The sequence below is a fragment of the Phyllostomus hastatus genome, unplaced genomic scaffold, assembly GCF_019186645.2.
Source record: "Phyllostomus hastatus isolate PE091 unplaced genomic scaffold, TTU_PhHast_1.1 phas_contig_34, whole genome shotgun sequence".
In the NCBI taxonomy this organism is placed as follows: Eukaryota; Metazoa; Chordata; class Mammalia; order Chiroptera; family Phyllostomidae; genus Phyllostomus; species Phyllostomus hastatus.
Window position 1 is genome coordinate 60,248,137 of NW_025333857.1, and position 24,932 is coordinate 60,273,068.

The 24,932-nt window shown below is 40.5% G+C and overlaps 2 protein-coding genes across 5 annotated transcripts in view; one reads left to right on the forward strand and one right to left on the reverse strand.

Moving 5' to 3' along the window:
• FKBP15 (FKBP prolyl isomerase family member 15) overlaps nt 1-2,679 on the reverse strand; it is a 48,812-nt gene extending 46,133 nt beyond the window's left edge. For 2 of the 3 annotated variants that reach the window (XM_045840529.1, XM_045840528.1), the window contains exon 1: nt 2,495-2,679. In XM_045840529.1, coding sequence (XP_045696485.1) covers nt 2,495-2,547 — 53 coding nt within the window. In that variant the 5' untranslated portion in view covers nt 2,548-2,679. The remainder of the gene's footprint in view (nt 1-2,494) is intronic. The other variant, XM_045840530.1, reaches the window with a different exon arrangement.
• A 144-nt stretch (nt 2,680-2,823) lies between these two features.
• The window catches only part of SLC31A1 (solute carrier family 31 member 1), a 32,428-nt gene continuing 10,319 nt past the window's right edge, over nt 2,824-24,932 (forward strand). The window contains exons 1-2 of one of the 2 annotated variants that reach the window (XM_045840532.1): nt 2,829-2,972; nt 3,473-3,560. The gene's annotated coding sequence lies outside the window, so the exon portion shown is untranslated. Of the gene's footprint in view, nt 2,973-3,472; nt 3,561-24,932 lie in introns of both variants that reach the window. The other variant, XM_045840531.1, reaches the window with a different exon arrangement.

Genomic DNA, 24,932 nt, shown 5'->3' on the forward strand with positions numbered 1-24,932 from the left:
CACTCCTAACTAGGGGCAGAATCAACATTAGAACCTAGGCTTTCCTGTGTCTTTTATGGAACTTAAAAATACTTTTTGATGATTGGTACTAGATTTATCTTTTTCTACTTTTATACTGGTGATTTATCATTACTCTGCTAATCTGAAGCACAAATATACACATAACTGGCCCTTTCAAAATGCTTTGTGATTATTAATACTGGACTCGTTTTACTCTACTAAATTGAACGTTTCTTCGGGGCAGAAACTGTGCCTTATTCCTATGTGTATTAGCTGAAGCCAAGGACCATATACTTAGCGGGCATTTACATACTTCTTCATTTCAAAGTCACAATGGTGGGGAGAGGGCTAAAACCAAAAAACAAACAAAAATACCACACACTTCCTGATTACTACATCTAGGTTGACCATGGACTTTAAGAATTTTAAGAGGCCTGGAAACATGGAACACAGATTATCAGTCATCTAGATAGCCATCCTAGGCACTAATACTCCCTTTTCTAGTAGGCTGGAATATCCTAAATGGAATCAACTAAGTCATATGCTGAAGTCAGGATACTTAAAAATTAATAAGCACAGTTATAGAGGAAGTGAAAAGCAGCTGCAGCGCTTACTATCATATGTTCTACTTCCTTAGATAAAATGCTGAAGGAAAAGCTGAATCAGAGAATGTTATATCCTACAACTTAAATCTGATTTGTTTTTTCTGGTTATTACTGGGCACAAAAGTAAGGTATCTGAATACCTTTGTTTACTAAGACTTTCACCATTAAATTAGCTGTTGTCTATGTTTAAGACTTTCACCATTAAATTAGCTGTTGTCTATGTTTAAGAGCACAGTCACACACTTAGAAATAAAGTGTTTGAGGTCCTCTGGGCCTGCTGTGGAAAGCGGCAAAGCTGAGGTGCCAAGACCTTATCTCGGGCCAAGAATCTGGAAAAGAGCACACGACCGTCATTTTTCACCCTGTAACTTTCTGTCAGCAGTGCACTGCTTGTCGCAAGAAAGTTGGAAGCCCCTAACTTTCGTTTACAGACTTCCCCAAATACTTCCACCCAGTGAAGAATGTGAATTTAAAGTATATCTTGTAAACTTTCACAAGACACAGCCATTTACAAACAAAATGGGTTTGTATGAAAAAAACCCCATTAATTTAAAAAGCATACTACACAGTCGACAGGGGCAAGTGGGACTGTGTGGACATTCTGGTGAATGTGTTGGGTGGAATAGGGGAAACATGAATCCAAACACAGCTTCACTCTAAAATACCTGAGGAACTGAAAGAGCCCAAAGGGGAATTGAGTGGACAGAGGCCATCTAAAGTGGGGGTTAGGGGCCCTGGCTGATGTGGCTCAGTGGGTTAAGTGCCGGCCTGCAAAACTAACGTGGGGGTAGGTAAGAGTGAAAAGAGGATTGAAGGACAGGCAGCATACAGCTAGTCACGGTGTAAGTTAAAAGACAGCTAGTGTCACTTTACGTATGGAATCTCTACCAGGACTGGAAGCAACCTGAGGGCACGCACAGCAGCTTAAGCATCTTTGCAACCTCTTGGCACTCAGTGAAATGAGGGGTACATGTTAGTGTATTCATCATTCTTCAATACATTTCTTAAATTTGTTAAACAGAGATGTTCGACGAAAGGCTATGCAAAGGTCAGGACCTGGCAGCTCATAAGTTTGAAGGGAGTCAAGCTGTCTGCTGACACAACACAAAGGAAATGGCTGAAGTGATCACTAGAAGCCGCCGCTTGGAGAACTGTACCCTGGGCTAGTGACTGGGGGCAGGCAGGGGATAACGACTGCAGTCTCCCAGATTGGTTTCAAGTTTTGGAGTGCACTTTCACAACCGTTTTTCTATCAACAGGCACTTCCTGAGCACTCACTATCTGTCAGACACTAGGCCGAGAGCTGGGCAGAGATTAACATAAAAGGTCTCTGTCCTGCCTGTCAGCGCTCATAGAAGGTTTGGTGTGCAAGGACAGAGGTAATCACACCTAGCTGTGGGACTAAAGAAGAGAAAACGATTTTTCCTGCCTAGGGTTGTGGGAGAAGAGAAAGCACAAAAAAGGTGACATCCGAGATGAGCCTTGAAGGATGCTGGAGCTGACTCACCAGGGCCAATTCTTAAGTGTCACGGCCTTGTCCACCCCAGGAGAAAAAGTCTTACATTGGCCCTAGGTGACTCCTATGAAACACTCTGAGACAGGTATTCACATCAGCAATCACCCTCATTGCACAAGAGAAACTGTGACCCAAAAACCAAAAGGCGAACCCGGGGTCATACTGCGTGATCTGGGAAGATGTCAGACCCAAAAAGCAGGTGGACAGACGCAGCAGTTCCGAGCTCTGCCAAGATTCTAAGATCTGTACGTAGAGTACGGGAATGTGGCAAGGGTCTGGACCCGGAAGTTAGTTAGAGGTCTGATAAGAGAATGACCCCTCCAACCACGTGCCCGGCTTCCTCAGCCACGCCCTCTGCCCCTCAGTCACTCACCCGCCGCTAGGCGAAAGGAAGTCGGTGTCCTCTTCGTCCCCCGCACCCAGCATCGCGCCTGCTTTCGCCCGGCAACCGGGAGGGAGTCGCAGCGTTCCGAGGGCGTTTAGCCGCCGACGTCGTGAAATGCCGTGGCGGCGTGCTGCTTTCCGGCAGGGCGCATTCTCGCATGTTTTCTTAGTGGAGAGGAGACCCAGACTTTGGGGAAGGTAAAGGGGAGGGCCTCTGGAGCACGCGCGCCGCGTGACGTAAGTTTCTCCAGCCCTGAGAGGTGGCGAAATCCGCGGGAGCTCCGAAGTTGTGCTCAGGGATTGGCCAATCAAGCAGGGGGCGGAGCAGCAGCGAATCGGCGGCCTTGGTTGCGGTGTTGGACACGTCGAGCGGGTCAGAAGTGGAGGGGGCTTCTAAAGAGTCGTGAGGGGCTTACGGGTTAAGGTTCTGGAAGGGAGACGCCGGTGGCGAGACTCGATCTGGGAAGGTAAGGCCTCCCTCGCCCCTCTCTCAACCCTGGTGCGAGCTCAGTTCTTCCCCCTACGGGTGCAGGTCTGCCCACACCACTCTTCTCGGTTTGGAGAAAGGAGAAAGGGCCCAGGATTGGCGGTCTGGAGACCTGCGCTTTCAGTCCGACCCCAATAGTGACATAGCTGGAGTGACCTTGAGGCACGACGTTCCGTGCCTCAGTTTCCCCGTGTGTAAAACTGGTCTGATGCCCCTGTCGCCTGTCCCCTGTGGCCGACCTCACTATCCAACGGGCTGTTTGTCCAGTGCTTCTGTGTGCCGGCTGCTCAAGAAGCTTTTAGGCCTCAGAGGTCAGCGGATTCAATCCCAGTCTCCTCACAATCCCAGAATTTACAGATAGGAGAAGAAGGAACTAAGCATTTGCATGATTAGTCTGAGGTCACGCACAGCAAAGGACAGGCGGGCTGTATTCCTGTCTCTTGCTTCAAGACTCTGAGCTGATGCAAGTTCCTTTATCAGCCTCCAGGCACTGTGTGTCCTCACGGAGTGGTTTGCTAGACTGGCTGCACCTTGAGAAAAGTACCCCCTCTAGAGTCCACCTGTGCAGGTGAGGTGCAGGAGAGCTGGGATATTCTGGGGCTGGGTGATGGAAGGAAGGAAACTTTAGAAGCCGAAAATCTCCAGCCCCAACCTTGGCCTGGGTTTTGCTTAATCTTCCTACCACACACCTAAATCAACATTATATAAGTATTTCTTTGGTTAACCTGGTATAATTCTTAGAACAATTTCCACGTAGGCCTGGCTCAGCCAAGGTGTGGATAAGCAAATAATGCCCCACTGCAGTGTCCATTTCCATAGATCTCTCTGGAGTTCTTTCTCTCCAGGCCTCTCTCAGTCAGGTGAGTACTAGAGGTACCCCTTACCCGAATGGTTTAATCTGTTAATTCAGTTCACGAAATTGAAGTGAAATGTTTGGTATCTCTCTCCCAGAGAACTTCGAACCTTTTGGCACTTCCCTTGTTGTGCTTTTTATTATAATTTGTGAACTTCTTAATGGTAAGCTCCTCCAGAACAGGGGGTTGTTTTATTCATCTTGGTGTCTCTTGTGTCACAGAGCACTATGTCTTCTTGCCCATAATGGGCAGTTCTTTGTTAGGTTAAGTAATGAAATTCATCCTTGTTCCCCTATTTATTTACTCTCTTTGGGTTTTCCCCGCGTGTGACCCAGAGCACCCAGCAATGGCTATGGCTTTTATAGGTAGCTTTCAGAAAGATAAAAATGCTGTACTAGCTGTGAACTGTCTGGGTCGCTCAGTCTTGTGTTAATTGAAGGTGATTTGACTTTCGTTTAAAGCTGCGGGGGGTGGGGAATAAGATAGCTGGAAATATTGTTTGTAACTAATTTTTGTTGGTGAAGTAATCCTCTGTTGAACTGAGGGATAGGTCTGTTGTCTGCTTCCTGTGTTTATTTTACAGATTAAGATGGTTAAAGCAACAGAGGCTGAGAGTGGTAAAGCAGTGACGCATCTGGAATCTAAGCCCTAGAACAGGGACCCTTTACAGTAATTCTGTTTAGCATGCGAACTTGGTTCTCAGGAAATAAAAGAATGAACTGCCTAAGTAACATAGCTCTTTTTAACTCCTCTCCCCAGTTCTGGTCATTGTCATTTTAACACCAAAACATCTAGTGCTTTTAAAAAACACTATAAAGAATCTCTTGGGTGTTTTATCTTGCATTCTTGAGTAGGGCGTTTTTATCTGGGGTATTTAAGTAACACCCCTATCTATTGTTGAGATAGGCAGTAATCCTAAAATGTGGATCAGCCTTTTTAATAATAGGAACACCATAAATACTCCGGCCCAGATCACTATTGTGAGAACCCAGTTGCTGGTTCTGATTGGCAGTATAAGGAAATTTGGAAGGTGAGGCTTCCTCAGTCTTTGAACTGCAGAATTGGGTGCTCCTAAAAAGCCATGTCTTCCTTAATTAGAATATTGGAGTAGGAATCAGGAAACCTGAATTCCCATCCCAAGTCTTTCTAACTCACTCTGAGCTTAGGCCAGGCTCCCTAAACACTTTGTAAAAAGGAATGGATTAGATCCAGACATCTATTAAGTGCTGCTGGGGATGCAGAGGTAATGCACAACCCTGATCTCAAATTTGAAGTAAGCATTTTTGTTTTACACAGCTTCTAGATGTATTTGTAAAATGTATTGACCCCCTAAAGGTTAACCAAGAATCAGCAGTTTTAACAATTCTACTCAAAATCAGCAGTTTTGCTACAGAGATGACAATTTTCATATACAGGTACACCCATACTAATCTGTACTGGTGAATTCATGTTAAAATTGATAATTTAAAGTTGTAACCAAGTTAGATCATAAGTGTGGTGGTAGGGATATGAATTGAATATAGTAGGTTGGGGGGTTGGTATCGTGTTCTTTCTGTTTAGTCACTGAAAACAAAAATGTTAGGACACAAATCAGGAAATATTATCTGAAAACCTGCTATGGTGTTGCCTAAAATAAGAAAATGAGTTATCAATAGTTGAGTAGCTGTTATCAGTAGTTGGGAATAATTGTAGTATACAAATAGCCATAATAGAATATGTAGCAAAGTAAGTCCCATAAGTAGAAGTTAATTATTGCAGAATTTAAACGGAAGAAATAATCATGTCTGGTTTGGAGGAGGGTGTGGAGTTAGAAAATGGGCTTTGAAGATGAGGGTGATAAGAGTTGCCCTCTTATTGGATGCAATTAGGATCAGTAGTTAACCGAAAAAGTAAGTTAAAGTAGGGAGTCACACAGATATTGGTTACAGGCAGGCCTTAAACATTTTACTTTATCTTAAAACGTAAACATCTTGCCATTCTCAACATAATCCTCTCCTTGGACTGCAGATCTCAGGGATCTGCAAAGTACAGCATAAGGGCCAAGTCTTACCCTGGTCTGCTGCCTGTTTTTGTAAATAAAGTTTTATTGGAATACAACCAAGTTCATTTCTTTACACATTATCTTTGGTTGTTTTCCGATAGAAGGTAGAATTGAGTGGTTGTTTATGTTATCTTTACTAGTCTTTTCAGAGCTTTCAACTTGGTTTTCATAGAAACAACGACCACATTCTTAAGCTATGGAACCAAATTATTTTGCCATTTACTAGTTGTGTAGACCTTGGACAAGTTGCTCACTTTCCTCCTTTTAAAATAGAGACAATAATAGTATCTAGTTCCTGCAGTTTCTGTGAAGAGTATCTAAGTTAATTCATATAAAGCACTTAGAACAGTGCTTGGCAGGTATTAAGTGCTCAATTAATTCTGGCTGCTGCTGTTGTTTTTCTCTCATTTATACTTCATTGCTTTGTATAATACTTTTTTAAATTATATACTTACAGTAATTGGCACACTGACACAAATTGGTTTGTGAATACACACAGCTGATACCCTGTATTAGTGCCCCCCTTCACTGGAGAGGGAGAGCAGGAGTGCTGCGTCCGTGGTATGGGAGAGTGGCCTTGCTCGAGTGTCATTAGTTACGTTGGTAACAAGGGTTCTCTGGGATAGCTGGCTGAGGGTATAGAACAGTGCACAGAGGTAAGGAGGGGATTAAAATTGAAAAGGAGACCAGGGCCATATTTGTCAATACCTTGAAGGTCAAGGTGACAAGTTTGTCCTTAGTCTAAGTAACATAGTGTGTAAAAAAAAATTCAAATGGTTTAGGTGTGTATGAAGTAAAAAGTAAAAAGTTTCCCCACTCCATGTGAGTAGGAGCTACTTCATTTTTTTAATAGTCCTTAGGATGTGGAGTGGTGAGGATTAAGTGAGACAAGGCGTGGTAAACGCCACTTGGGACACTGGTATTAATCTGTTGAAAACCTCAGCCCTGTTGTTTTGGTGGGAAGGAATCATAATATCAGTTTTGAATTGAGAAAAATAAAGGTTCTAGACTGAATGGGCCTAAAATTAAATGACTGCTCTAAAGGTAACAGTTCACACAGTAGTCTTAAGAATCTCTGATCCTTAAGTCTGTTCATCTCTTTGTTCCAGTTTGGTTCTGCTGTTTATTCCTCTTTGTACCTTCTTCACCAGAACTACTACAAAAGAGGGGAAAAATGATATAATTATCATAGGAAAAACAAGTGTTTACAGTGACAAGATGCCTTCAACTAGTGGAAGATGTCAGATAAGTCAGTGACCAGGTGGCATCAAGATAACTGCCAATCATGCCTGGCTTGCTAGAGCCAGGCACGACTGGGGAACAGGAAGGGAGGAAAGAGGGAGGGTTTCGGATGCCTCCATTCCCACATGCAGCTGTTAGCATAATAAACCCACTTTTAAAAACCAAAAGTTTTCTGTACTTCGTGACTCGTGACTAAGTGTGGGAAGTCATCAAGAGTCTGATACTTTATATACTAAAATGAGCAGCTGGTGCCAAAAGAAATCTTATAGAAGAGACTGGGAAGGAAGTTCCGTTGCTTTGAGTTATATTTCATAATTTAGGTAACATCCCCGAGCAGAGGAGGGTCCATTCTTAGGAATGCAAAGCCCTGCAGAGAAGGAAAGGGTTGAGGAGGGTCCACCCTACCTCTTTTCCTTTGCACAAAGACCCCAGGCTTGTGTAAACAACCTGCTTTTGTAGGCTGGGGACATTATGTAATACATCATAACAAGATGGAAAAAAACCGTTGCAAAAGAAATATGAGGAATGATTTGGAGGGAACTCTTAAAGAGCAAAACTCTAGCAACCAGTGAAATATTAGAGGACCTTTTTTTAGCCAGGTTGAGTCCCTTCCTAAATAAATAGTAGAATTATTATAGAACTGTGCTGAGTGTTTATATAATTTTGAAGCGATTTAGAGCACCTAGAATGCAGTTGTTCAATTTATCAGATGAAAGGCAGAGGAATGCTGCTATGTACCCGCAGGCCTCCATTCCTTCCTCCTACCTTTCTTTCTGGCTTGTTATCAGCTCCCATGTAACCCTGTGCATAATCTGTACCTTAGTACATCTTATATTACATTTTAATTTTTTAAAAGATTTTATATATGTACTTTTAGAGAGAGGGGAAGAGAGGGAAAAAGAAAGAAAAACAGGAATGTGTGAGAGATACATCCATCAGTTTGCACACCCCAAACTGGGGACCCAGGCATGTGCCCTGATTAGGAATCAAACCAGTGATCTTTCAGTTCGCAGTCCAGCACTCAATCCACTGACCCACACCACCAGGGCATATTTAAATTATCTGTATGTATCCCTCCTCCCCCAGACTGAGCTGCTTGAGGCCTAGGGTTAATTATAGTACTTTTACTCAATAGGTACACAACAAATTTGAGTGAAGAGCGAAGAGATTGAGTTCCTTGGGGGTCACACAAATAAGCCCCAAGAAGCAGGTCTAAAATCCATGTCTTCTGATTCCTAGCCCAGTACTTTTCCGCCACACCATGCAGTTTCTATCTGAGGTATTGAACAACTCTTCTCATTTTCATTTACATTCTCTGTACATTTTCATTAAATCATCCTTTATTAATTAAAAAGAGAGGGAGAAGTGAAAAAGGAACAGGTAAAGTGGTTTCTAGTTTCCACCTCACACCGAGTTAATTCCCAGTATTCATAGGCAAGCCAAAAGCACTATGATCTAGGTGATCGAGACCCTATATATCTAAAGTTTAATTGGGGGTACTTTGATTATAACTCAGTTATAATAAGAAGGCAGTTAAAGCAGTGTTTTGGCCCTTGAACAACATGCGTTTGAACTGTGTGGGTCCACTTACACATGGATTTTCTCAGTAAATGTATAGTCAGCTCTCTGTATCCTCAGGTTTTGCATCTGTGGCTTCAGCCAACCACTGATTGAAAATAGTGTTTTCCCAGTTAAGGGGGTCTGACTCTATGCGTTGTTCTATGCCATTTACACTTGATCTTAGCCAAAAGGCCGAGAAGCGATTGTTCTATGCCATTTTATATAAGGAACTTGAGCGTCCATGAATTTTGGTATCTGCAGGGGTTTCTGAAATTAATCCCCTGCAGAAACTGAGGGACAACTATAAAGTTTTGGGGGAGTCAGATGTTTTATGTGGCTTTTGACTGCTCAGGGGTTGGTGCCCCTAACCCTTGCATTGTTCAAGAGTCAGCTGTGTATATGTATCTGACTAGCAAGTCGAACTTCCTTACATCAAACTGTAAATGGCTGTATAGGTGCTTTAAGTGACGTGAAAGTGATCCCTATGTGTGAGGTGGACATCTCCCCTCCGAGATTAATTTTGTCATCCAATGAGTAAGTAAGCTATTATTGATAATATTTCATGCTTAATATACCTTAAGATTAGAAAGTATTTTGACACTTTATTTGATCCTCATAAACCTGCAAGAGTAGCAGGGTAGGTATTTTTATATCCATTTTGCAATAAAGGAGCTAGTACTTGTTGAGTTTAGGTAATTGGCTTAATGTCACCTGGCTAATAACGGTAAACTTAGGTCTATTGCTCAGAGCCTTTGATAACTAATCCAGTGCTTTTTCCACTCTTACCACACCGTCTATAAAGTTCTCTGAAAACTGCCTAAATCATACTAAAGCACTCAAGGTTAACACATTGGAAGTGTGTCAAGGCTACAGAAGGATCCAGTAAGAGGAGTATAAGAGGCTACATCTCGTGATTGCTTTATTCCAGCATGTGGCTTAGTCAACAACAAAAGGTGTCAGAAAAATAGAGTCCAGTGGCTGAGAGATACACTCCCTGTTGGACTTAGGCCCTTCCACCATTGCATAACTAAAGGGCTTTTTCAGTTTCTTTGTTTGTTTGATATAATCAAATTTGAGTTGTCCTATTTGGACAAGGCAAATAAAAGCTTTTCTAAAGCCTTTGTAAAAAAATGTAGTTGTATACTTGATCTTCTCTGTACAGAAAGGTGAGAGTGGGCAAGAGAAACAGGAGCTTCTGTGTTATTTGCCACTAAAACGGGATATGTAAAATTCAGAAATCCTTCCTGCTTAGCTGCTTCCAGGCATACCCTCTGGAGAAGTGGGAGGGTTGGGGAAAGTGGTTAGCCTAATGCTACAGAAGTCTTCTATGAGAAGCAAATATTAGGGTTCAGTTGACTAAAGAGTACAATAGCATCATTATTCAATAATATGGGCCTCAGTTTCATTTTCTGTAAAATAAAGGAGTTACACTTAAAATATAATTTTTAAAAGTAGGAATTATATTCACGTGGCTCAAAATTCAAAAGGTTCAGGCAGGTAGGGCCAGCTCTCCTCCTAGGGATCATAGTGTTGCAGCTTTCTTGTACACCTACCTCCCAGACATAGTATAGGTGTTTATACACAATATGTATATACTTTTCCCCTTTTTATTATTATTATTATGCAAATGAGAGCCTACAGTGTGCCTGCCTTGTTCATTTTGTTATATACCTTGGAGATCATTCTATGTCACAATATAAGGAATTTCCTCATCTTGTTTATGGCAGCAAAGTATTCCATTTTATGGGCATATGATAATTTATCAATGCCCTGTTAATGAACATTTAGGTTGTATTTTCAATATTTTGCTCTCACAGACATTTCTACAACAAATAACTCTGTTCTTATAACATTTCACAGATGTGTCAGTAGGTATTTAGAAGTGGAATTGCTGACTCAAAGGGTATGTGCATCAGACTGATAATTACTGACTCTGCTAGTTCTGATAGTTTATGAGATTTTAATTGTAAGTGAACAGTGAAAGAGTTGACGGTATCATTTTCTTGAAAACATCCAGAGACTACATATTTTTTAAAACTATTTTATTTATTTATTTATTTATTTTTAGAGAGAAGGTAAGGGAGAGAGAAAGAGGGAGAGAAACATTGGTTGGTTGCCTCTCACACATGCTCCAGCTGGGTACTGGCCGATATCCAAGGCATGTGCCTTGACTGGAAATTGAACCAGTGACCTTTGGCTGTGCAGGATGACACCCAACCAATTGAGCCATGCTGGCCAGTCTTAAATAAAGGTGCCATGTTATGGCTTACGATTAAGGGGCAGAATTACTACCCCTTACCTATTCTTAAGAAACTAAAATGTAGGAAAGATGGGCAAAAACAATATAATGTATCATATTTATATTTCAAGGTGGCATTTTGAGCACATCTCTTTTCCTTCCTCAAATCCTAATGAAACAACGATAGAAATACAAAAATAAGGAAAAGTGTGATATTTTGATTTGTAATAAAAATATATATTTGGTCTTCATCCCATTTCTGGCACAGAGCTCCTAAAACTCTTGGAATTTCCTAAGAGAACAACAAAGGTGTCTTTTTTAATTGCATCTTCTGTTCAGGACCTCGCCCTATATATCTCTTCCTTCATCTGGCTGTTGATCTGTATACTTTAATGTCCTTTATAATGCATTGGGAATCTAGGGAGTAAGTGGGTTTCCTGAGTTCTGCGAGCCACTCTAGCAAATTAGTAGAACCCAGGGAGGGGGTCATGGGAACCTCTGATGTAACCAGTTGGTCAGAAGCAAGGGTTACAACCTGGGGTTATTACAATCAGCATCTGAAGTGAAGGGCAGTCTTGTGGGTCTAAGCCCACAGCCTCTGGAATCTGACTTTATCTCTGGGTAGACAGTGTCAGAATTGCATTGAATTGTAGACACTTAGCTGGTTTGGAGAATTGCTTCATGGTGGGGAAACAACCTACCCCCACAAAAAAGAATCTCTTGTAATCAGAAAAGAGGGAGAGAGAAGCCTGAAACTTTGAGACACTGCAAAGAAAATAGATGCAGATTAGAAGCAAATGGCCAGCCACCTGATGCAACATAGGTAAAGGACGTCCCTGCCTGTGAAGTTACATGGATAGGATGCACTGGCACACCCTCAAAACCCCCAAACTGAGAACCACAGAGGTTAGAAAGAAAGCTTAGCTAGCTATGAAGTAATGGCTGAAGGACAAGTCAAAATGTACCTGTGCCAAGTTTAGAAAGAACAGCAGGTTAAAAGTAACAATAATAAATATTTATTGAAGGCTTACTGTGCGTAGGCCCAGTGCTAAGTGTTCAGATACTCACTGTCATGAAGTAGTTGCTATTGTCATCCTTATTTTAGAGAAAACTACCTTTGTCCTCTTAACCACTGTGCCATCACCTACGTGAGCTCCTCATAATAATCCTTCAAACAATCATATGAGGTAGGCTCCTTTTATTATCCTGATTTTAGAGCTGAGACAGATATTAAACAATTTGCCCAAGGGCCCACAACCAGCAGGTATAGTTTTACCAGTTAGAGAATGAGTACAGCTCCATGTGTACTGGGAAAGTTGCCATAAAAAAGAAGTGGGAAATGCCTTTTCTGCCCACAACTTCCTCCACATGTGTTTGTTTGTTTGCTTGGGTTGGGTGTTTTGTTTGTTTGTTTGTTTGTTTTGTTTTGTTTTGTTTTTTGGTGTCCTATTCAGGATCTGAAACTGAAGCCCCGATCTCAAAAAGACAGGATCTGATGGTTAGGGACAGGCCCTTGAGTGCTAAACTTGGAACAAATCTTTGTTCTTTCTTTCATTTTTTTAATCCTCATCCAAGGATATATTTTTATTGATTTTAGAGAGAGAGGAAGGGAACAAGAGAGAGGAAAAAGAAAACATCAATTGGTTGCCTCCCATAAGGCCCAGACTGGACCGGGGATCGAACCCACAACCTTTTTGGTGTACAGGACGACGCTCCAACCAACTGAGCCACCAGGCCAGGGCACAAACCTTAATTTTATTAATCATGTTGGAAACTAACATCCAACAGTTTATTTATACAAAACAGTGCACTTCCTATTTAAGGTTTATGTTTCTGGTAGTTCAGCTCCTGTATTTTACAACTAATCTAAAAAAATAAAACTGCAGAAAATAAATAATTTCCCCTTCATGTGGAACTCAAGAGATTTTATTCACACAGTGTGTGAACAAACCTGTCCCAGATCCCAAAGATGAACCATTGGCGATTCAGTTAGTCCAGGTGGGTGTTTGATTGTTGGGCCGAGGTATGTGTAAGCTGTGAGAGAGACTTTGCTAGCTCCGCGCCCTGTTGGAATACCAAAATGTTCTTCTGCTTTAGATTCTAGTTAAATCTTGACTAGATTCTTGACTTTTTCTTTCCAATTTTTTTAAGCTCTTACTTGTTAAACATCCAATTCTTGGATTCTTTGTGCTATATATTTATGTTGTACATATTTTTAATTCAGAACTGGGGTTTTCAAATTTGAATGCATAAGAATTGCCTATGTAGCTTGGTAAGTGTCTAGATCCTTAGGCCCCATTCCCTGAGAGGAGAGTCAGCCATCTGGAGTGGGGCCCACAACTTTCCCTGTTAGCCAGACATCTCAGATGATCCTGATTTCAGGCGGTCTTTGGGCCACACTTGGAGAAGCCCTTGAATTGGGAGGAATTTATTGTTTATGATATATGTTGTTAATGTGCCAGTCACTTTCATATGTATATTTTTCTATTTCATGTTCAAAATATTATGAAATGTTACTACCCTTGTTTTATGTGTATTATCCCCACAAAGTCTTAGCGACTTGTTCTGGGTTTCAAAGATGGCACAGCCTGCTGACAGCAGTCTGACTCCAGAAACTAGGAGGGCTCCTACTGTTTCTGCTTTGGCAAGGTATCCCTCAGTTGAGGTAATTATTTAAGTTCGGTAATTTGGAATTTTTTAGAAAATGACATGAACAGTGCACTCTGAAATGTGTTTAGTAAATAAGTATTGAGCCACTGAAATGTTAGAATGTCTAAAGCTTATCAACTAGTATTCGGAATTTATTTAGAAAAGACAAGTAAGCATTTGTTTCTCATTGAAACAATATTATATACAACTAAACTTGTTGAAACGGGTCCCAAAGATGAATTATTCTATCTCTTCACTAAGGAAACTGTGACCATAAAAATGAAATTACCTAAATGTTTTGGAAAGCCCAGGCTAGAACCAAAATTCCCTGATTTCTAGTCTTACATCCTTTCAAACTGTAGTAATGATAAAGGCTAAGGTGGGCTTCAACTCATGTTGCCTGAGAATGATCCAGAAGACTGCTGAATCAACGGTTGGAAGTGATGATTCTTTGTGACAACATTCAGCATTTGAAGGTTCATAGAGAGACATAATCATCAGAAGTGATCTGGTATTTTAAAGGAGTAAAATAAATGGTTACTTTTTTACGGGTTGTTCTTTAAAAGTTGTTTCTGACACTAAAAATATATAGCAGAATGGCATTTGGGGTTTTTTTGTGAATTTTAACAAAATGCTGAAATGTGGCCTTGCACTTGAGCTATATGGAAGTCCATTCTCACTTAGAGCCACATCGAGGTGGAGCGGCCAAGAGCACTGCAGGTAACAGTGTTAGCACAAATCGTATGCCTTCACATGGTATAAAGCACTTCAAGATGCGACTACTTTGGAGGTTGGTAACAAGTAGATTTAGCTCCTCCTGGACAACTGAATGGGCAAGGACTTCGCAGACTTGACAGGGCACGCTTGGATAACTTGACATTGATTTACCTGACATGTAGGGACTGTCCACTTGTGCCTCCCAGTAGAAATAGGTCTTCATTTCTTTCTAAGCTTCTCTCAAAACTACAACTGTTTCCTTATCTCAGTTTTTTTGGGGTGCACCCAAAAAGCAAAACAGCTAACTTTGTGTTCAGAGACAAGGGCGCAAAGTGGTCGGATGCAAGTACCAGGATACAAGTAATAGAAAGAGCAATGCACTTGAGGTCAGAATCTGGACTCTAATTGCAGTGTCGCTAGACTGACTGCCACATGACCTCAGCTAGTCAGTTAACCTTCTGTACCTCAGTTTTCCATCTGTGAAATGAATAGTCATTCTTGTTTAATCCAGGCCTGTCCTTCAAGTACAGTTAGGTTTGGAATCATACTACATTGTTGTAGCTCAGCAGAAAAACCTGAGAATATGCCACAAAAGTAAATGAAGTTACTATTGGACCCAGATTTAGAATCAGTCAACAAATACTTGTTGACTGCCCACCTAAAAGATCTGTTAGAGTGTACAAAGCCTTAACCTGAGCTTTGCAATACATTCTATAAACAAGTTGTGTTTGTCTTCAGCCTCATTATTGAGTACTCACAGAAAAGAATAATGCTTTTACATATGTCATGTGTTTTTTTTTTCTCTCAGTATTTCTTCCCATTCTTTTTATTACTTGAATGACATATAACAACCCTGAAGGAAAATAAGGCAGGTACTGTGTCTATGTTTCCCTGAGTTTTGGATGAGACTCAGAGATCAAAAGTATTTCTCTATGAGGTGGGGTGATTGTGCCCCCAGGGGAATTTTGGCAATGTCTAGAGACGTTTTTGGTGGTCACAGTTGGGATGGTGCAGCTGGCATTTAGTGAATAAAGGCCAGGGACACTGTTAAACATCCTGCAATGCACAGGCTAACTAATACAACAAAGAATTATCCATCCCCACATGTCAGTAATGCCAGAATGGAGAAACTGTGACATAAGTGTTTTTATCCAAAAGAATACAGAGTTATAGAGTTGAATGGACCAGAATCCAGATCTTGGAGTCAGTCTAGTCTTCTCCACTGAACCTAAAACAGGGCATTAAAAAAATGGAGTCACATAAATTCTGGATTCATTACTAGTAATTGGGGAGGTATGAATGAAAAGCGAGGTTTGTCAATACTACTTGAAGGTTTCCATGTACAGTACAGATTGTATAATCTAATAAAAATCTATTGAGCATTTGCTGTGTGTCTTACAGTTTGTTCTCCATGTTCCACAGGGATCTTAGTCTGCTCTCATCATACTGTTTTTATTAATTGAGCAGCTAACTACCAAATTTGAGTCTTTTACCCAAGTGCTATTGAAATCCAGGTACAGCCCCTTTAGAAGCCTCTATACATAGTACCTACTGCCACTCTAAAGACCCACAGAAGTTTTATAGGAAATGTCACCAGGACACTTAGCTAGAGATCAGCAGAGCCAGGAGTTAACACCATCTGATGCCATACTCGTGCTCTTAACAGTATTCTGTAAGCTGAACTCTCACCTATCAAGGGTTGTATGTGACTTTAGAAGCTCTTACAATCCAGGATAGTTCTTATAGAATATTCCTCAGTTTTTGCCTTCCAGCTATTTTGTAACCCAGAAGTTAGAAGCTTCTCCTAATCCTCCTAAAGCTTTAACAGAAGTCTTTGGATTCTGGAAACTAAAGGATTATAGCCTCTAGCTCTGTAAGTTTTGTCTTTTCCCTTCTGTGAATACCTCACAGAAGAGCTTGAATAGGAAATATTAGGGAAGAAGAGACAAAGGCCGGCTATGCTATACAGCAGCCAAAGTACTCTGCTAAGATACAAGCTAATCACATCACTTCCCTGCTTATTGCCCATAATTAGCTTCCAGTTGCCCTTGGAATAAAATTTAGTGTCCTGAAGATTATCTTTAAACCCTTCTTAATTGATACCTGTTCTTCTCCCTCTTCTTCCTCATTGGCCTCTCTTCCTCTAAATGTATTCTGTTCATACTGACCTTAAATGCCCTAGATTTCTTTTCTTGCCTCAGGGATGCTGCTCCCTGCCCTTCTACCCAACTCCAGTGATTTTTCTGTCTAAGTGTTCCCTCCACAGGGCTTTTCTCTTTCTCCCTTCCCCTGCCCCTTCCATACCAATCAGCTCTTTTACTCTCATTCTCTGCCACAGTACTGGGTTTACCCCTTCATACCACTTACCACAATTTGTAATTACATATACCTACACATATTTACTTTTTACATATTTAATGAGTTTCCTCCTCTAGATTAAGCTCCCAAAGGCAAGAATCCTGTCTTTTTGCACCTGGCTCCTTTTAATTAAATATTGAAACCTTAGTGGGTTTTATAAGAATTAAATACTTTTTTTAAAAAAGAATTGATTTATCTTCTTAAAGAGAGGGAAAGGAAGAGAGCAGGGGAGGGGGAGAAACATCTATCGGTTGCCTCTCACATGCTCCTCATTGGGAACCCGGCCCTCTACCCAGGCCTGTGCCCTGACTGGGACCCCAGGGGCCTTTCAGTTCACAGGCCGGTGCTCAGCCCACTGAGTCACACCAGCCAGGGCAGAATTAAATGCTTTTTGAATGAATATTTGCTGAGTGTCCTTCTAGATGTAGTAAGGAGGTAGAAATTAGTTACTTGCCTTTGAGGAACTTGCTATGTATGTATGGCACTTTTTGTCTTATAGTTTAAAAAGTCAAAATTTCTGTAAGAGAAGATTGCTAGGGAAATTCAGAAAAGAGATTTCTGTCAAGAATTCAATGTAAACGCATGGAAAAGGTAGCATTTTTAACCAAGCCTTAAAAGATGAGCTAGACTGTAAACTCAGAAGAGCAAGGGCCATGTTTTAACTTTATTCTAACTCTCACACATTTAAAGTGCATGGTCAGTGTTGAATAAGTAATGGCGGGATTAGACGGAAAGTGGTGAGGGAGAGGGGAAGGAATTACAAATCACAGGGAGTTACACAAGCCAAAGAGGCATACAGTGGTCAAATTGCTACATCTATTCAGGAGAAGCAAGTAAGTCTGTTTCAGTGTAATATTTGTCCCCCCCCCCCCCAGTGGAATATTTGAATGTGAGGAGGATTAGATGGAAATACAGTTGGAAAAGTAAATCTAATGGATAGAGACATAAATGCCAGATAGCATAAAATAAGTGTATCAATATCAGAAGTTGGATGTGAGGTGGTTAGGTTACTCATTGCAGACAGAAATTAGTTTCTGGGAGGCAGCCTAAAATGCAGATTACAACTTAAGAAATACATGCAAATGGTGCCTGGGGTACAAATACTAGTTTAGCTTGGAGTACTGGTTCTACTGGCAACATTGGCACCATCAAATGGCAAGATTCAGATTCCTGTATGTGGTTTGACCGGAAAGAAACATATCCAAGAGGATATTTTTGCAGTTATCTGCAATTGATGACAATGAGAAGGAATTTTGGAGAAATACCTCCATTCAACTGTTTCTCCAACCTTTTCTCAATACTGTCCTATCAGCATGATGATAGAAATGGGCGCAGATTGAAAAGATCATAGAAACATTTCAGGGTATTTTGTGAGATTAATCCAGTTGGAGTTATGAGGAAAGGCAAAAGGTGATATGAATGTTCAGAGGTCTTAGAACTAGACCTTGGAAGAGGAGGAAGATTTGTTGCATCAGAGATCGTGAGGATGGGTATTCCAGAATGAAGAAATGGTGTGAGCACAGATACAAGACAGAGAAGTGGAGCTATGCCTAGGAACAGCAGAAACTTTGGCAATTGGATTTAGTTGGCTGGAACACGAAGTACATGTAGGCAGAAAGGGAGGTTGGGACCTTTGTTTTAGAGATTTGTGCCCTCAGAACAAGGATGTTAGTAGACATTGGGAAGGTTAGTAGGCAGTGGAGTTTTTTGAGCAGATAAATAGAGCCATGCCGTAGGTAAATTAATTTGTCACTGATGAATCATCCAGGATGAACAGAAGGCAAGGGTACTGTTAGGCAACCCTATGTTTGTAATGGAGCTGCTGATGGTGAAAACCAGAAGCAGGCTGGACGAATCTTCTAATTTACTTGGGATCAGGAAAAGTGACTAAATTTGTGACATTAACAGGTACAAAATTGTGGCATTGGGTTAATAGTAAGGCAGGTTTAATAAAGAATAAGTTCTAGGCCTGGAATCAGGATGCCTAGGTTCTAGGCGGACTACCTCCACAGCTTTCTAGTATAATACTGACCAGGGTACTTAAGCTCTCTGTGCCATAGTTCCTTGAGATAGGTGAGGAAAAAAAATAAGATAATGGAATAGGACTTACAGGAAGGAAATGCCATTGTTTCATGCCATGCCATTTGTTGAGGTTCCATGCAGTTATTCAATTGGTAGGTGTACAGAATAAAAACATTTTAAGTTAATTTTATCTTACAGTTTGCTGAAGGCTTAGTGCCCTGGAGATGTAATTTATATAAAGGATCTGGATTTGGCATTTCAGACCATTAAAGGCCAATAACAGATGGTGTGTTCTCTTTCTTTCTTCCACTTTTAGAAACATGTATGAGGCTTGTTTGTTGTTTTAGTTTCCTCACATTTGTCACAATACAAATATTTGACAAAAGTATTTTAAAGGCAAATTAGACCAAAACATGTAAATCTTAGATTCCCCCAAGAGCTTTGTGGTTTCATGCTCTAGGCTTCTGTGAAGTGAACAGGTAGATAAATTTGTAATAATATTCTTTGAATTTTTTTTCTAAAAAGTTCAGTTTGTCTACGTTGCTTCTATATCAACTACACTTTGCTACTTCTAAGATACAGAGCTACTGAATAATTTCTAAGCATAGCTGTCAAATACTGATACAGCATTTCAGAAGTCACTGAAGTTTACACAAAACCAGTGTATCATTGTCAGATTAAGGAATAATTTCTGTTTTTATGTCTAAATTGTCAAAGGAGAAATGCAAAGAAAAGTAATTATTTCAGAAAATACTTACTGTAATCTATTACTAAGTGCAGGGTATTACAAAATGCAGGAGAGATTCATTAATAAATAAGATGGTCCTTATAGAATTTATAATATAATAGTAAGGATAGGGACAGAAAAGCATTCTCTTCTGGAAACTAAACTGAAAAAAATGTAGAATTAAGTTTTAGCTCTGGGTGGAACTTTATTCATCATTTTATACAGGTAAGGAAAGTGATGCTCTAACATATAAAATGGCATGCCCATTGTAGTATTTATTACATGCATCTCTTTCACATTTAAACTAGTTGTCTGTCCTTTATGTTTTGTTGCTTGAATGATAATAGTATGGTACATTCATGTTTGCCCACAAGGCATAGATGATCTAGAAATTGGACAGTGCACATTTGAAAAATTAAGTTTGTCTCTTGCATGCTTCCTCTTGAAAATGACAGCCCTCCATGGTTGTATAATCTTCCTTGTAGTCAGTTTCTCCATAACCTGTCTTGCCCCAACAGGTTTCTCATCTTCTCTGCTCAGCCTCAGCAGCTTAGCTTACTAAAGTGGAGTGGAGATGTGGAAAGGTGAAATTTATAATAGAAAGGGGTGACCTTGAACCAGTATCTGGAAACACAGTATTGATCAAAGTTAAATCACAGGCTTGCTTTCTGTCTTCCGTAGATAGTTAGAATAATATTCTCTGGGCAGCTCCTGAGTTATCATCCTTTTTACTAAAATAGATATTCTTAGCCAAGAATTGCTGAGTAAAAGGGCTACTCCCACTAATTCATAGCTGTTCTTTTATTGTTCTAAAAACTTGTCAGTCCATGCAGCATTTCTTGTTTGCCCAGGTCACTGTCCACTCATAAATGAAGGCTCTCTTAAGTTTTAAGTGCAATTGTTTGAAGTAGTTACCCTCTTTATGTCTCTGGAAGTTGGTTACTTTTGATGCAGCCCATTAGTTTGATGAATGAGTAATTCAACCACATAGACTCTGCTGAGTATGCAAATTGTGCATAGTTTGGTTTCTTCCATGAAAAGTACTTTCAGGGAATCCTGTGCATATTACCTAAAGTAGTAGAGCTCATTTTAGTATATGGTGAAGAAAGAGAAAATAATATTGGAATATGCAAAGGATCACTAAATTAATTCCTTGCCAGTTCTATCAATAGCTTTCTTATCTTAGCCCAACACAGCCATGAAGAAAAGCAGTAAGAATTTGTTGTACATGACCCCTTGGAATTATTTTTATTATCAACAAAGGCAAAAAGTTAGAAGGGAAAATAGTAGCCTTTGTTTAGTAAAGAATTTTTAACAGGATAAAACCTAAGCTTTTTTTTTTTTTTGGCAGTTATTCTCTAGAGTTCTGTCTTTTTAAACCTATAGTTGTAGCAGTGACCTAACAACTCCCATTACCTGCCATATTTAATCTGGGGTGTGTGTGTGTGTGTGTGTGTGTGTGTGTGTGTGTGTGTACAATTTTAAGGTCTTCTATATTTTTTTCTTTTGACCTGAACTACTTTCTATCTACTTCTTTTTTCTTTTTTTAAAGTATATTTAATTGATTATGCTATTACAATTGTCCCTTTTTTTCTCCTCTTTATTCCCCCCCACCCTGTACCCCCCTCCCACAAGCATACCCCCCTCCCCCAACCCCTGCCCTTAGTTCATGTCCCTGGACTGTACATATAAGTTCTTTGGCTTCTCCATTTCCTATACTATTCTTAACCTCCCCCTATTTTGTACCTACCATTCATGCTTCTTATTCCCTGTACCTTTTCCCTGAATCACCCCCAACCCCTCCCCACAGATAACCCTCCATGTGATCTCCATTTCTGTGATTCTGTTCCTGTTCTAGTTGTTAGCTTAGTTTGTTTTTGTTTTAGGTTCAGTTGTTGAGAGTTGAGAGTTTGTTGTCATTTTAATGTTCATACTTTTGATCTTTTTCTTAGATAAGTCCCTTTAATGTTTCATATAAGGGCTTGGTGATGATGAACTCCTTTAACTTGACCTTATCTGGAAAGCACTTTACCTGCCCATCCATTCTAAATGATAGCTTTGCTGGATAGAGTCATCTTGGATGTAGGTCCTTGCCTTTCATGACTTGGAGTACTTCTTTCCAGCCCCTTCTTGCCTGTAAGGTTTCTTTTGAGAAATCAGCTGATAGTGTTATGGGAACTCCTTTGTAGGTAACTGTCTCCTTTTCTCTTGCTGCTTTTAAGATTCTCTCCTCTTTAATCTTGAGTAATGTTAATTATGATGTGCCTTGGTTTGTGCTTCCTTGGGTCTAACATCTTTGGGACTCTTTGAACTTCTTAGAAGTCTATTTCCTTTGCCAGATTGGGGAAGTTCTCCTTCACTATTTTTCAAGTAAGTTTTCAGTTTCTTGCTCTTCCTGTTCTCTTTCCAGCACCCCTATGACTTGGATGTTGGAATGTTTAAAGTTGTCCTGGAGGTTCCTAAGCCTCTCCTCATTTTTTGAATTCTTGTTTCTTCATTCTGTTCTGATTGAATGTTTATTTCTTCTGGTGGTCCACATCATTGATTTGAGTCCCAGTTTCCCTCCCCTCACTGTTGGTTCCCTGTACATTTTCCTTTATTTCACTTTGCATAGCCTTCACTTCTTTATTTTGTAACCATACTCAACCATTTCTGTGAGCATCCTGATTACCAGTGTTTTTGAACTCTGCATCTGATAGGTTGGCTATCTATCTCTTCATCGCTTAGTTCTGTTTTTGGAGCTTTGATCTATTCTTTTACTTGGGCCATATTTCTTTGTCTCTGCACAACTGTTATATTGTAAGAGGCAGAGCCTTAGGTATTTGCCAGGGCAGGGCAATGCACGTCTCTATGTTTTGACACAGTCCGAATGAATGTTTCTTCTTTAACTCGTTGGTTGTCAGACTTCCATACAGTTCGATTTTCTGGCAGTTCATTTTTAAATTTGTTGTTGTCCTTTCGGTTGTGCGAGGAGGCGAAGTATCTGCCTATGCCTCCATCTTGGCCGGAAGTCCCTACTTCTGCTACATCTTTTTACTTACTGTTTTTGATATGGCAGAACCTTTGGAATTCTAAATTTTTGCCAGTTCTGGCTGAGAGCCTGTATAAGCCTTCATTACTAACATCCTTTGTGAATGAAATTGGGAAGATTAAGTGTCCTCATGATAACTGCACCTCAAGAAGGACACAAGTCAAGGAAAGGAAGCTAGACTATCTAAAGGATTACATGGTTATAACCATACAGTTTCTACCAGTCACATTTCTACCAATAGATTTGGAATAGGAAGGGGATGGCCTAAGGGATGAGTGGAACAATATCACAGCCTTCAAGGGGAAGACTCTTCCCCCTATTTACTCATCAAATTATATTTCCTGCTCCTATTTACTGGGAGCTACTACATTTTTTCTAAACAACTCCAGTATATTAGCCTAGAATGTCAAGTTATGGAGAAATACCTAAGCCCTATTTATTGCTGCATTTATTATTTCAAGGTCTCCCCTTTATTCCTACATCTTCTTTACCTCCTCCCTCCCCAAAAGGACAATATAAGTGTGGAATTCATAAAGCTATCAAAAGAGTTGTAAAGTGTGTCCATGGGAGCACTTGAAACAAAGCCAGAGCTATTTCTCAGAATATCTACTGTCTCCTTACAGGTCATCAAAAGGCAGGATTAGTCCTTTTAAACTGGTTGCTTGATCATGTGAGCATAGTCAGTCCATAAGCGTGAATCCCTGTTTATGGAAGTTTACTATCTTTGACCTTGAATTTCCCTTAGCTGCTTGCCAAAAGCTATGTCACCAGTCATAAATAATGACTACAGAAAGCAGAAGCCCAACTAGATAGATTTCCCTTTGTTCAGTGTTTTTACAAATTTAAAAAGGAACATGACCCTAATCGTTTTAAGAATAAAAACTTTCTTCTTTATCCTCCTTATCATGGAAGTCAGCAAAGACTGTAAGCAGTCTTTTAAAGAGTTGTCCGAAGCTCCAGGTTACAGCTGTCTGAGCTGGAGAAGAGGGATCATGTGGCAGGTGTATGACCATGTCTGTGTAATCTTTTTGTGCGGTCTAACCTCCATAGTCCCTGTGGATTATCGTTTCTTATCCATCATTGTGCAATACCAGGAAAATAAAAAAAGGTCAGTGTTAAGACTCAGAAAAGGTATCATAATTTAGCCTTTTTGCTCATTCCCTAACTTCTGCCCATAAATTTATGTTTATTTTGCTAGAGGTGCTAGATTTTATAAAGAATCTGGCCCTCTAGTTAAGCTGTACAAGGCATCTGGGTTGTGGTGGGGAGGGTTGGCAGTAATAGAGGAAACTTCTTTTTGATGATCCTTAGAAGTAGACCCTTGAATACAAGGAAGTTTTGAAAACTGTTTGTATAAACACTGCACTGTACTTACTAAATGGGGGAAAGGGGAAAGCAGAAAGAAATACAGAGGCATGGATACATGGAACAGACCAGAGAAGGTGGGTGGGTGGGGACTGAGTAAAAACAGGTGAAAGAATTAGTCAAAAAACTTATGCATAACACATAGATGCAGACAACAGTGTAGTGGTAGCTAGAGGGAAAGGAGGGCTGGGGCGAGGTGGAGGCAGACAAAGGCGGGGAGGAGGGGAAATAAGGATAACAGTGTTAACAATAAAAATAAAGTTCAGCCCTGGCTGGTGTATGTCAGTGGGTTGAGTGCCAGCCTATGAATTTAAAGGTTGCAGGTTCGATTCCAGGTCAGGGCACATGCCTGGGTTGTGGGCCAGGTCCCCAGTTGGGAGCATGCAAGTGGCAACCAATGTTTCTCTCCCTTTCTTTCTCCCTCCCTTACCCCCCTCTCTAAAATCTTTTTTAAAAAAATTAAGTTCTGAAAAGACAGAACTGCAAAGCTGTGTGACATTCAATGTCAGATGTGCCATTTCATTTCCCATGTGTAATCGTATTAGGGAAGTAGAAGCAAGCTGGCATATAGCCAACTTCAGACAAGATAAATGTCCTTTTTGGATTCTGTTAGAGAAAACCAGTTTGACTGAGTGGGCAAAAATGTAAGTGGAAATACAGTATTCTTAATCTTTCCATCTAGTTATAAAAACTTGATGAATAAAATATTGTAGGTAGCTTTAGCTGGTGTGGCTCAGTGGGTTGAGTGCCAGCCTGCAAACCAAAAGGTCGCTGGTTCCATTACCAGTGAGGGCACATGCCTGGGTTGTGGGCCAGGTACCTGATAGGGGTCATATGAGAGGCAACCAATCGATATTTCTCTCACACATCATGTTTCTCTCCTTCTCTTTCTCCCTCCCCTCTGAAAATAAATAAATTTTTTTTAAAAGTATGCTTTCACCCTGGCTGGCGTAGCTCAATGGATTGAGCTTGGGCGCAAACCAAAGTGTTGCAGGTTCGATTCCCAGTCAGGGTACATGTCTGGGTTGCAGGCCATGACCCCCAGCAACCGTACATTGATGTTTCTCTCCCTCTCTCTCTTTCTCCCTCCCTTCCCTCTCTAAACATAAATAAATAAAATCTTTTAAAAAAGAGT